This window comes from Microcaecilia unicolor, chromosome 12 (genome assembly GCF_901765095.1).
Source record: "Microcaecilia unicolor chromosome 12, aMicUni1.1, whole genome shotgun sequence".
NCBI lineage: Eukaryota > Metazoa > Chordata > Amphibia > Gymnophiona > Siphonopidae > Microcaecilia > Microcaecilia unicolor.
The window spans coordinates 86,603,025-86,615,612 of record NC_044042.1 but is presented as its reverse complement, the minus strand read 5'-3'; the positions used below and the strand labels follow the sequence as shown (position 1 = coordinate 86,615,612).

General features: G+C 47.7%; 1 protein-coding gene across 4 annotated transcripts in view; it reads right to left on the bottom strand.

Annotated features, from left to right (window-relative positions):
- Positions 1-12,588, bottom strand: part of KAT7 (lysine acetyltransferase 7) — a 93,898-nt gene that overhangs the window by 55,682 nt on the left and 25,628 nt on the right. For all 4 annotated transcript variants that reach the window (XM_030221062.1, XM_030221063.1, XM_030221060.1 and 1 more), the window contains 2 exons: positions 826-924; positions 270-380 (listed from right to left, as the gene is read on the bottom strand). In XM_030221062.1, coding sequence (XP_030076922.1) covers positions 270-380; positions 826-924 — 210 coding nt within the window. The remainder of the gene's footprint in view (positions 1-269; positions 381-825; positions 925-12,588) is intronic.

Here is a 12,588-nt window from a genome sequence, read left to right as displayed (position 1 = left end):
CCTATTAAGGCACAGCACAATTCTATACGCTCTATCTCCACCTGTTGGTCAACCGACACAACACCCATAAATTCCTGGACTGGTCTTGTGCCGAAACTAAGGAAGACACTTTATGCTATTTGTATTCCTCCTATCACAACATATCTGATATTAAAATAAAAATGTTGCAATTGTTTAAGACACATCTTCTTGCATTTGTCATTCCTCCCTCTCCTAAACCACCTTGATCAGACTAAGCAAGCACCAGCACATAAAACCTGTAGCCTCACCAAGTCCTCTGATGCCCGAGCTTGAGCCCGACGAAACAGCTCCAAATCATACTCGCTGGTCAGGTTTTCCAGCAATGGCTCCCTGGTGTTTCCATAGGTTTCTCGATGCTCCTGAAAGAATTAAAATGAAAAGAGGAGCTTTACTACAGCAAATAATTCCCCATAGTGATGGAGTGATGGTCTGTGCAAGGCACAGAGCCAAAGCAAGCAAGCAAGCCTGGACCTTATTCATCCTTCCTACTTAAAAAAAAAAAAAAAAGAAAGCAGAGAGGTCTCCTCACCTTCAGCTCCCATGCACCCACAAAACCTCCTCTACTGAAGTTTGTTTCAGCATCTCCCCTTGTACCAAGTCATCTTTTGGCTTCTTCTTGCACCAACCATCTGTATTCCATAGCCCTCAATATAGCACCTCTCTAATGCCTTCACTATATCATCATCATCACTACAGCCACATCTTCTGTCACCAAACGCCCATTTCATACCAAATGCCAACCACACTGCAACTACTCTGTAGTCCACGCTCACCCCCATAAATAACTCACTGTCTTTCACATACCATGTACTTCTCCTTCTGCTCCTTGGTAAGGCCAGAGTTTCTTTTCTTGCGCAACTCAGTCACCTTCTCTTTATACCGCATTTGCCTTTCTGTAGGTGCCTGAGGAGGTGAAGGAAAAAGAAAAGAAAATCAAATAAGCACTGGTATATACATGTTCTGCTCCTCTCCTTTTTAACTTTATATCAAACAAATTCTTTATGACTCTACCTTCACCTTTACCGATGATTTCCGATGAATACCAAATGCAAGAAAAGTCTTACACCAACTCTCTTTGCAACATGATTTTTAACATTCATCCAACAAATAAGTCCCGAACAACTTGCCAACAGACCAGCATACACATTCATCCTAAGGAGAACCCAGGACCAGCACTCTTTTAAAATGAGTATTGCTCAGTTGCACTCATATGGGCCAATTTTTCAAAATGATTAGGGGTGCTAAGCCCAATGGAAATAACTCCTCCCTGGACACACACAAGGAATTTTCTCAATATTTGGGGTGCTCAAGCACCCACAGAGCTGGCTCCTATGGTTGGACTACTTAACTCCTCCCCATATTTTACATGATCTCTTATCCCTTTTCCTACCAAACCTCCAGTTTCCCCAGCACATCCAAAAAGCAAAGATACTTACCTGTAGCAGGTATTCTCCGAGGACAGCAGGCTTCACATTCCCACAAGTGGGTAGACAATCCGCGTCACCCGGGAATCGGCACATTAGCCAGCAAAAAAAAAAAAAAAATGTGAGAGCCTTCTGAGGCACGTGCTGCATCACACTGTGCATGCACGGAGCACCTTCCCACCCGCAGCGCATAAGCATCTCTTCAGTTTAATAAAATAGCATAAAAAAGAAACAAATTGCAAAGAAACAACTCCAATGAGAGGTTGGCGGGATTGTGAGAATGTGAAGCCTGCTGTCCTCGGAGAATATCTGCTACAAGTAAATATCTTTGATTTCTCCAAGGACAAGCAGGCTTACTATTCTCACAAGTGGGGAATCCCTAGCATCCAGGCTCACCCAAAATAACAAACACTGGTCAACTGGGCCTCGCAACGGCAAGAACATAACGTAGATGAACCTGAAATAAAATACACCTAGATGAGGGTGCAGCCTGGAACAGAATAAAACAAGCCTAGGAGGGTGGAGTTGGATTCTAGACCCCAAACAGATTCTGCAATACTGACTGCCCAAACCGTCGTGTCGGGTATCCTGCTCAAAGCAGTAGTGAGATGTGAATGTGTGGACTGATGACCACGTTGCAGCCTTGCAAATCTCTTCACTGTAGGCTGACTTTAAGTGAGCCACTGACGCAGCCATGGCTCTGAGGGTATAAGTGAAGGAAATGCAATCTGCTAGCCAACTGGAAATGGTACATTTACGAATGGCAACTCCCCTCCTGTTGGGATCAAAAGAAAAACAAATGGGCAGACTGTCTGAAGGGCTTCGTCTGCTCCATGTAAAAGGCCAACACTCTTGCAGTCCAAGGTGTGCAAGCTGCTTTCACCAGGGTGGGCATGAGGTCAGGGAAACAATGTTGGCAAGACAATTGACTGGTTCAGATGGAAATCCGACACCACCTTCGGCAGGAATTTAGGGTGCATTCGGAGGACTACTCTATTGTGATGAAACTTAGAGTAAGGTGCATCCACCACTAAGGTCTGAAGCTCACTGAACCTACGAGCTGAAGTAACCACCACCAAGAAAAAGACCTTCCAGATCAAGTACTTCAGATGACAGGAATTCAGTGGCTCAAAAGGAGCTTTCATCAGCTGGGTGAGAATGACACTGAGATCCCATGACACTGGTGGAGGTTTGACAGAGGGCTTCGACAAAAGCAAACCTCTCATGAAGCGAACAACTAAAGGCTGTCCAGAGATAGGCTTACCTTCTACACGCCGATGATAAGCACTAATTGCACTAAGGTGAACCTTTATGGAGTTGGTCTTGAGACAAGACTGATAAGTGTAGAAGATATTCAAGCAGAGTCTGTGTAGGATACAAAAGGGGATCTATGGTCTTGCTGTCACACCAGACAACAAACCTCCTCCATTTAAAAGAATAACACCTCTTAATGGAATCTTTCCTGGAAGCCAGCAAGACTCGGGAGACACCCTCCGAAAGACCCAAGGAAGCAAATTCTAGGCTCTCAACAACCAAGCTGTGGGAGCCAGAGACTAAAAGTCAGGATGTAGAAGCGACCCCTTGTTCTGTGTGATGAGGATCGGAAAACACTCCAATCTCCACAGTTCTTCAGAGGAGAATTCCAGAAGAAGAGGGAACCATATCTGTCATGGCCAGTATGGTATGATCAGAACGATGGTTCCCCGGTCTTGCTCGAGTTTCAACAAAGTCTTTCCCACTAGAGGTATTGAAGTATACGCATACAGAAGGCCTGTCCCCCAACTCAGGAGGAAGGCATCTGATGCTAGTCTGTTGTGGGCCTGAAGACTGGAACAGAACTGAGGGACCTTGTGGCTGAGCTGAGTGGCAAAAAAATCCACCAAGGGGGTGCCCCATGCTCGGCAGATCTTGCAGGCTACACCCATGTGGAGAGACCACTCGTATGGTTGCATTATCCTGCTCAGCCAGTTGGCCAGGGTGTTGTTTGCCATGCTGGTGAGCCCAGTGCCACATTGAGACAGCCTCCTGACACAGATGACGTGATCTGGTGCCCCCCTGCTTGTTGATGTAATATATTGCAACCTGATTGTCCGTTTGACCTAGAATAATCTGATGAGACAGCCGATGTCTGAAGCTGTTATGTCTGGGAATGTGAGCCCTTGTGCCCCGACTGAGCACGGCGAAGATGGAGTGACACCGCACTCGGTCAGGCAGCCAAACAACCCCTAGCTTCACCTGGGAAGCGACCGCCATTCCCCAAGAGTTGAGCCCCCAGGTGCAGGCGGCCACCAGGACTTCCGGAACCGGCGGGGTTGCATGGCCACTGACCTGGCAGGGAGAGCAGACACCGTCCAGGAGCCAAGGAATCAGCAGCGCAGCAAATAGTCAGAGAAACAATCCGAGGTCTAGGCAGGCAGCAACACAGCGCGTTGTCAGGCAACAATCCAGGGTCTGGTACACAGGAATCACAGAAACAAAGATAGCCAGCTGTAGAACACAGACGTAGACCACGACCTCTAAGCACTAGAAGCCGAAGCAAGGAAGGACTGGAGGCAGGGCTTTAAATAGTGTAGGAAATTAGGTTCAAACATGTGCAGCTGATCCAAGATGGCTGCCTCCATCAGAAGAGATGCCCTACGCCCAAATATGGGCTTCCTTCCTGAAGCTGCCAATCTCCAAGATGGCTGCCACAACCTGAGACGCCCATCTCCAAGATCGCCGTCCTAGCCTGGAGATACCACATCCAAGATGGCTGCCGCATCCTCGAATGCCCATACCCTGCGCAAGCAGGTTGCACCTCTGGAGGAGTGTAACAGAGTGTAACAGAAACCTTTAGAGTGTTCCAGATCGCTCGAAGCTCCAGGAGGTTGATCTGGAGATTCACTTCCTGGGAGGACCAAGCTACTTGAGTGTGAAGCCCATCTACATGAGCTCCCCAACCCAGGAGAGATACATCTGTTGTCAGCACTTTTTGAAGCTGAGGAATTTGAAATGGAAGTCCAAGAATCAAAGTGGATAGAATTGTCCAGCACTGAAGAGAGCGCAGAAGCTCAGGGGACACTTGGATGACATTTTCTAGACTCCCTGTGGCTTTAAACCACTGAGAAGCCAGTGTCCACTGAGCTGATCTCATGTGAAGATGTGTCATGGGTGTAACGTACACTGTGGAAGCCATGTGGCCAGCAATCTCAACATCTACCGAGTGTGACCTGCTGAGGCACGAACCCTGGATGCTAGTGAGACAAGATTGTCTGCTAGCATCTCCGGGAGGTAGGTTCGAATCCTCTGTGTCGAGCAGGGCTCCTATGAACTCCAATCACTGAACAGGGTGGAGATGGGACCTGGGGTAATTTAAAATGAACTCTAGTAGCTCAAGCACCTGAATAGTCATCTGCCTGGACTCCTGAGCACCGTCCCCCGAAGTGCTGTTCACCAGCCAATCATCGAGATATGGGAACACATGGACTCCCAGTCTGCATAGCGACATTGCAACTACTGCTAGGCACTTGCTGAAGACCCCCGAGAGCTGATGCGAGGCCAAAAGGCAACACGCAATACTGAAAATGATGTGTTCCCAATCAAAATCGAAGATACTTCTGGTAGGCTGGAAGTATCGGGATGTGAGTATATGAATCCTTTAAGTCCAGAGAGCATAGAATCGTTTTCTGAATCATGGGAAGACGGGTGCGCAGAGAAACCATCCTGAACTTTTGGGACTAGAAATTTGTTCAGGGCCCTCAGGTCTAGGATGGGAAGCATCCCCCCCCCCCCCCCCCCGTCTTTTTCTGCACAAGGAAGTACCTGGAATAGAATCCCTACTCCTCTTCTCCTGGTGGAACAGGTTCGACCGCATGGGCCTTTAGAAAGGCGGAGAGTTCCTCTGCAAGTACCTGCCTGCACTGGGAACTGAACGAATGAGCTCTCAGTTGGCATTTTGGAGGTTGGGAGAGCTAACTGAGGACGTATCCGAGAGACTATTTGAAGAACCCACTGGTCGGAAGTTATAAGAGGCCACCTTTGGTGAAAAAATGTTAACCTCCCCCTGACCGGAAAGTGGTCCGGAACGGACACTTTTACTACGGCTATGCTCTGCTGGAGCCAGTCAAAAGCTCGTCCCTTACTTTGACTGGGGAATAGCAGGGGCCTTAGGTGCATGTTGTTAACAGGAACGAGTGCGCTGGGGCCAAGTAGGTTGACAAGCCAAGGGAGTGTACCTGCGCCTAGAATAGTAGTAGGGACCGCTCCTTGGCTTGCCAAAAAACCTCTTAGATGAGGAAGCTGATGCAGAAGGCACCCGGCAGGAGAGAGAAGAGATGGTATCTGTGTTTTTCTTGATTTGGTCAGCAAGCTCTTCAACCTTCTTTCCAAAAAGATTAACGGCAAGAGGCATCCGCCAACCTCTGCTGAACAGAATGCTCCAAGTCAGAAACACGGAGCCATGAGAGTCTACAAATTGCTATACTTTGAGCAGAGATCCTGGATGCCACATCAAGTGTCGTAATTGCCCCTGGCCAAGAACTTTCGGCATGCCATCTGCTGCTTGACCAACTGGCGAAAAGACTCTGCCTACTCTGGAGAAAGTGTATCCACCAAGTCTGACAGCTGTCTCATCGAGTTTTGCAAGTAAACGCTCATGAAGAGCTGGTAAGACTGTATATGGGAGATGACCATTGAAGCCTAGTACATCTTTCTCCCAAAAGAATCCAGGGTTCTAGCTTCTCTGCCTGGGGGCGCCAAGGCACAGTCCCCAGTACTCCTGGCCATTTTGAGAGCAGACTCCACCACAAAGGAATCGTGAGGCAACTGAGGCCTTACAAACCCAGATTCACTGTGGATCCGATATTGGGTGTCTATCTTCTTGGGCACGAAAGGGCACGACAGAGGGGATGCCCAGTTCCTGACAAGGACTTCCTCGAGTACCTCTTGGAGGGGTGCAGTCACAGCCTCATAAGGAAGAGATGTATAGTCCAGGACCTCGAGCATCTTGGTCCTGTGCTCATCCTCCACCTCTAAGAAAAATGGAATGGCATCAGCTATTTCCTTGACAAAAGATGGGAATGAAAATCTCTCCGGTGGAGACAGTCTCCTTTCAGGTGATGGGGAGGGTTCAGAGGGGATTCCATAAGACTCATCTGAGGAAAAAGTATCTAGTATCTTTCTCCGACTCCCAGGAGTCTGTGTTGGACAGTATCTCCCTATGAGACGTCCGAGACCAAACCTGCCTCGATGCCGAGGAGCCATGTCCTCAGGAGCAGGATCCTGTCTCGACTCCGGTGAAACTTCCTCCACCAACATCAAGGGAGTGCCGGCTTGGGTGGCAGTCGACACCGGTGCCACAAGCAGCACCGTAGGCTGCAACACAGGTGGGACCACAGCGAGAGGTATGGCAGCCCAAGCACACACCCCCCCTCCCCCCGATACTGATGCACCTCACTGCATAAGGCCATCCAGCAGCTCAGGAAGCAAAGCCCGGATGTGCTTATTGAGGGCCAACAGCAGGGAAAGCTGGGGTGCTGGTTGAGGCGCTGGTTGCAGAACTGCTGGGATTGATACAGTAACAGGATTTTGGCTGCTTGGAGACAGTCGAATCAGCACCTCCTGAATGGAGGGATAGTGGTCCTCCCGGCGCCGACGCTTCTTGGGTGTCGAATCCTTCGATGTCCGCAGAAACAAAAGGGGTTCGAAGTTTCCACAAAAGTTCAACAAAAAAGAAAAAAGTGGAAAAACACAACTTCAAGAGATCAATCCGAGACAAGGGGTGAGATGCTCCAGGAAAGCTTTATTAGGGACCCTACACGGTCCGTGTTTCGGCTTTTAAAAAAGCCTTCATCAGGGGTCGATCAGTGGTTGCACAGAATATACTGACAGACAATGGAGCTCTTAAAATGTTGTCTCTGAATAAAATGAAATAAAAAGTATTGCCTCGTACCAACAGGTTCAATTCCTGAGCTCCCGGCACTATGTGTTGAGGGTGACTGATGACAATGCTTCTTGGCCTTTGCCCGAAGCAAGTCACAGAGGCCGATGAGGCCAACGTCAAATCCTAATGTCACCTCGGGGTCGGGTCCAACGATGGACAGTCCCAGGAGACTTTGAGATAGGTGGAGACCCACTCAATGCCTCACTGCTCCCAGTGTCTAAGGATCTCAAAGCAGCCATGCTTACCAACACTCTTGATGTGATGCTCGATATTGACGCCTCCAACCTCAATGCCAAGGAACCGGACCTGGCTCCAAAAATCTTCTCTCCTTGAGCCTCTCGGGAAACATGGGTCTATTTCTTCATGCAAAGACAGAGAACACAGTTAGCAGGGCTATGGTCAGGCCCAAGACACTGCAGACACCAAGAATGTGTGTCCTTTTCCGAGATTGCCCGACTGCACTGGGTACAGTGCTTGAAGCCACTGGGAGTCTTCGTGGACATGGACAGGAAAACCTCATCAGCCAAATTAAACGACTTGATGGTGCCTAAAAAGGGGCAAGGCATAGAAAAAAGAAGAGAAGAACCAGACCGGAGTTGAGGCCTAAAAAATGGCCCTGACATTGAAAAAGAAGGAAACAAACCCAAGCAAAATACAACTAAGAAAATAAAGGACAGGTTTAAAGGGAGAAAACAAAAAAACCACAACAAAAAATGAGGAAAAAAATAGCTGAAAGACACCAAAAGCACTTTTGAACGGGCAAGTGAGAGGCTGACAAAGCGCAGCTCGTGCTCCACAAAATAATGCTTCAACGGCAACTCCATCCTACAATCCACAGGGTCTTTCGAGCGCGGTTCCTCCACCCACAGGTACTGTATTCTTTTTAGTGACAGCCAAGATTATAGCGTCTACCACAGGAGGCTTCAACAAGGCTTAGTCCTGGTCTGGAAGAGGGTAGAGACAAATCACAGACTTGGCAAAATGAAAGGGGGAGTCCGGAACGTCCCATTGCACTTGAGCTATGTCTCTTACGTCTTGATGTACAGGAAAGGTCTTACCTGACTTGCGGATCCCCTTCACCAAAGGATCTACTGTTCGCTGCACTGGTGCCACCAGCTCCTCCTCGAACTTCTGAGTAGAAGAGACTAACGTGATGATCTCCTGGAGGTCCTCCTCATGGAAAATATGGACCCCTGCAGCGCTGACAAACAATGCATCATTTCAGTTTAACTCATGGCTCCCATGTGTGCTCACACTTAGTGGAGAGACAGCTGCTCCCAGCTGGCGAGATAATACCGGCAGCATCGAGGGACCAAAACTGGACTCACCGATAGCTCTCCTTTTAGGTTTTTTGTACTTAAATAATTAAAGTGGTTGTCTCCCCTCAGCAATCAAGCAAACACCTTTCCCTCAAAGGGATTGATGCTATAGTCTCCAAGTTAAAACAGTTAACCCAAGATGGACTGCAAAGGACTATTTGGGGGGGGGGGGGGGGGGGGGGGGGACTCTGCCACCTAAGTATAGCACCCCCAAGGAGGCACCAAAGAATGCCCACAGGCCTCAACCAGCAACAGTGACCCTGATGGAGCAGAGTTAAAAGGCAGCTAAAGTTCCTACCTGTTTTTTTTTTTTTTTTTTTTTTTGGGGGGGGGGGTTAATGAGAAAGATTAACTACGAAAAATAAAGAAAAAAAAATATAAACAGCAGAAAAGACCGAGACTGAAGGGATCACCATTTCTACCACCTGCTGGAAATTGAGAAAACAGATTCAAACTGAGGCTGGGCATGGCTATAATAGACTCACTATAAGAATCAGAATTCTCAGTCCTCACCTGCTCATAGGCATGCACAACCCATCAGTCATTTCTGGGCCGGTACAGAGGGATGCTAAGGAAATCATATTTCTTTGTTAATTCTATTAAGGTTGTTCTCACGTTTCCCCTTGACGCAGGCAATTAGCACTAGTTTGAAGAGTTTTACTTTTTGATGTCTTTGTAAATAATTTCCTTGATGGCGCATTTTCTTTTTTGTATTCTTAATGAAATGCAATAAAAATTTCAATAAAAAAAAAAGATAACAAAGAAGAGCACCTCTATGGGAGCCTTCCTCTTTTCCTGCAGTGGGGACGAGTCTGAGGGCAGACCAAGGGTTCCCTTCTCTGAGGAGTCCTCTGGTTCTAAATCAGTTGCCCAAGAGCTCTGTATCAAATTCACAACAAAGTACTCTTCACAAGTCTGTGTCCACCTTGGACTACTGGACTCGTAGAAAAATTCTGGGCACGAGCGCCAAGGGATGGGCACCCTCCTCAACTCCAGAGAGGCTCCCTCCCCCAATGAGCTGGAAAGGAGCACTAGCTTAACCAGCACTGGCTTCAACGCCCGATGGGGCAACATGGATCAGCTGGGACGGCACCCCGGATGACACCAACGCCCTTGTTGTGCTGAGCCAAGATGTGCTCCAGCTCCTCTTATAGCAGGGCCTAGAGCTGCTCTTTGGATGCAGACATTGGTAAAGGCTGGGCCAGTGCTGGTGTGGTGACAGCCCGAGAAGATGAAGGGGCTGAATTGGAGATCTGGTCCTGGCTTTGAGGAGGCTGCTGCGGTGACACCGACTCCACACAGAAGGAGCAGTCTTCTCAGCATTAATGCCAGTGCCCCAGAGCTCCTGCCACCATGCTTTAAGGAGGTACGATGTTGGTGCATCTCCACCTCCACTCGATGCCCAACATCAGGCTCTCTCAGCACCAACGAGGACAATGTTGAATCCTTCCATGTCTTCGGTGTTGGATCCAAAACTGCTTGACCTGAACGGACACTAACAGATACCCAACTCTGATGCAGGCAGAGTCCATCTTGATGCCGGTGTGTCCCCAATGTCCGATGCAGCTCTGAAGGTCAGATATCAATACCTCATAAGCTGATGTCAATGGACTAGACTTAGTTGCACCAAAAAGTCTCTCGTGCAGGGTTTCACAACTTTTTGGGTTCTTCTCCACATTTAAGAACAGAGTTTACCATTAGAGGCCTTATGGTTGTGTCCAAGGCACGGTAAGCACCAGTTGTGAGAGAGTCACAGACATGCCCTTGCTGCACCGAGAACACTTCTTAAAACAACTGGGAGTTTTAAGTGACATTGGTGGAAAAATAGCCTAAGTGAAATCAAATGGCTCAATGTTTTTTTCATCTTGAAATTTTGTATTAATTTATAATGATACAGGGATAAGAAATGCAAAAAAACAAGGAATAATCAAATAGTCATATCAAAGAATATCAATATATAAGTAACAGAGGAAGGAAAGGTAGGGAGGGAAAGGAGGGGAGGTTAGGGGAAAGCAAGTTATAAATATATTCAAAACATAACCTGCAATTTACACTCAAATATTATGGAGAACTCTTGTTTAAAGAAAGGTAAGTTTTTAAAGGCAACCACACTGTCAAAATAAAAGGAATTTCTAACTTTGATGGCTAAAGATAATTCAAATTTGTGTATTTGTAAAACAAAATGCCACCAAAAGTGAGAATTAAGAAAGGAATTATCCTTCCAATTTGCTAAAACCATTTTTAAGCCTATAGCAATTAACGTATCATACAGTTTGGAGGAATATTTGTCTAAAACATTTTAAATAACAGGCGAACCAAATATGATTTTACTGATTGAAAGCAGTTCAGACAAATGAAAAATATCAGAAATCATACGCCAAATATTATTCCAAAATTTGAAGGTTTTAGAACAATCAAAAAGAATGTGGTTGAAGGTTCCTATAGCTGATTTACAAGACCAGCACAAGTTATTATCCAAAAGACCAGCAATTTTCATTTTATGAGTCCATAACAACCTGTGATGAAGAAAGATGAGACTGCAAATAATCTGCAGATGCTATAGGTCTACTGATTCTGGTCAAGAATGAACTCCACTGTTGATCTGTTGTGGCATTTCAGGTCAGATTCCCATATACCGTATTTTTCGGACTATAAGACGCACTTTTTTCCCCCAAAATTTGGGAGGAAAATGGGGGGTGCATCTTATAGTCCAAATGTATCGGTTCACGGTGGAGCGGGAAGGCAGGAGCATGATCGCCGCTGCAGGAAGCCGGCGGCGGCAGGAGTGGGCGATGCTGCAGGCCCTGGGCTGGAAGGAGGGGGTGTCCCACCGACTCCGTGGGTGCTCAGGCACCCCCAATATCTCACCGACCGCCAGCCTAGTCCCTCCCTCCCAGGCCCCCTCCCTCTGAATTTTAAGTCTTACCTCGTCGGGGCAGCGCGAGTGAAAAGCGTGCAGCCCTTCCCCTCTCTCTTGCTCTGCTCCACAGGAAATGAGGGCGGGACCAGAGCTGAGCAAGAGAGAAGGGAAGGGTTGCATGCTTTTCACTCGCGCTGACCTGACGAGGTAGGATGACTTAAAATTCAGAGGGAGGGAGCCTGGAACTCAGGGGAAGGGAGGGGGGCTGGAATTTGGAGGGAGGGAGGGGGCCTGGAAACTCAGGGAGGGAGGGGGGCCTGGAATGGAGGGGGCCCTGGAACTCAGGGAGGGAGGCCCCCCTGGAATTCAGGAGGGAGGGGGGCCCTGGAACTCAGAGAGGCAGGTCCCCCTGGAACTCAGGGAGGGAGGGAGGGGGGCCCTGGAACTCAGGGAGGGAGGTCCCCCTGGAACTCAGGGAGGGAGGGAGGGGGCCCTAGAACTGATAGTTCTGTCATTACTGTATTTTGTTGCAAAAAGATAAAATAGCGTACCATAGTATGCTGCTGAATCTACCGTAATTGTGGAAAGATGGCAAAGCAGAAAAGGCTTTCATATAAAATCCCTTTTAAACTGGAGGTAGTGAAGTACGCCAAAGAACATGGTAACAGAGCAGCGGAGAAACACTTTGGGCCACCTCCAACCAAAAAAATGATACGGGAATGGAGGAAACAGGAGGATCAGCTGCAAAAAACGGACAAAACGAAACAATGTTTTCGTGGGCATGCTGCAAAATGGCCACAGTTAGAAGTGGATGTGAAAGAGTGGATCACACGTCACAGGAACAATGGCTTTTCAGCATCTACAAAAATGATCATATATGAAGCCAAACGTCTTGCTACAGAGAAAGGCATTGAGGACTTCCCTGGATCACCATCATGGTGCCACAGATTTATGAAGAGATGTGGTCTTGCTATGCGCACCAAAAGTAGGATTGCACAAAAAATGCCTATAGAATATGAATCCATGATTGTGTCTTTTCACAAA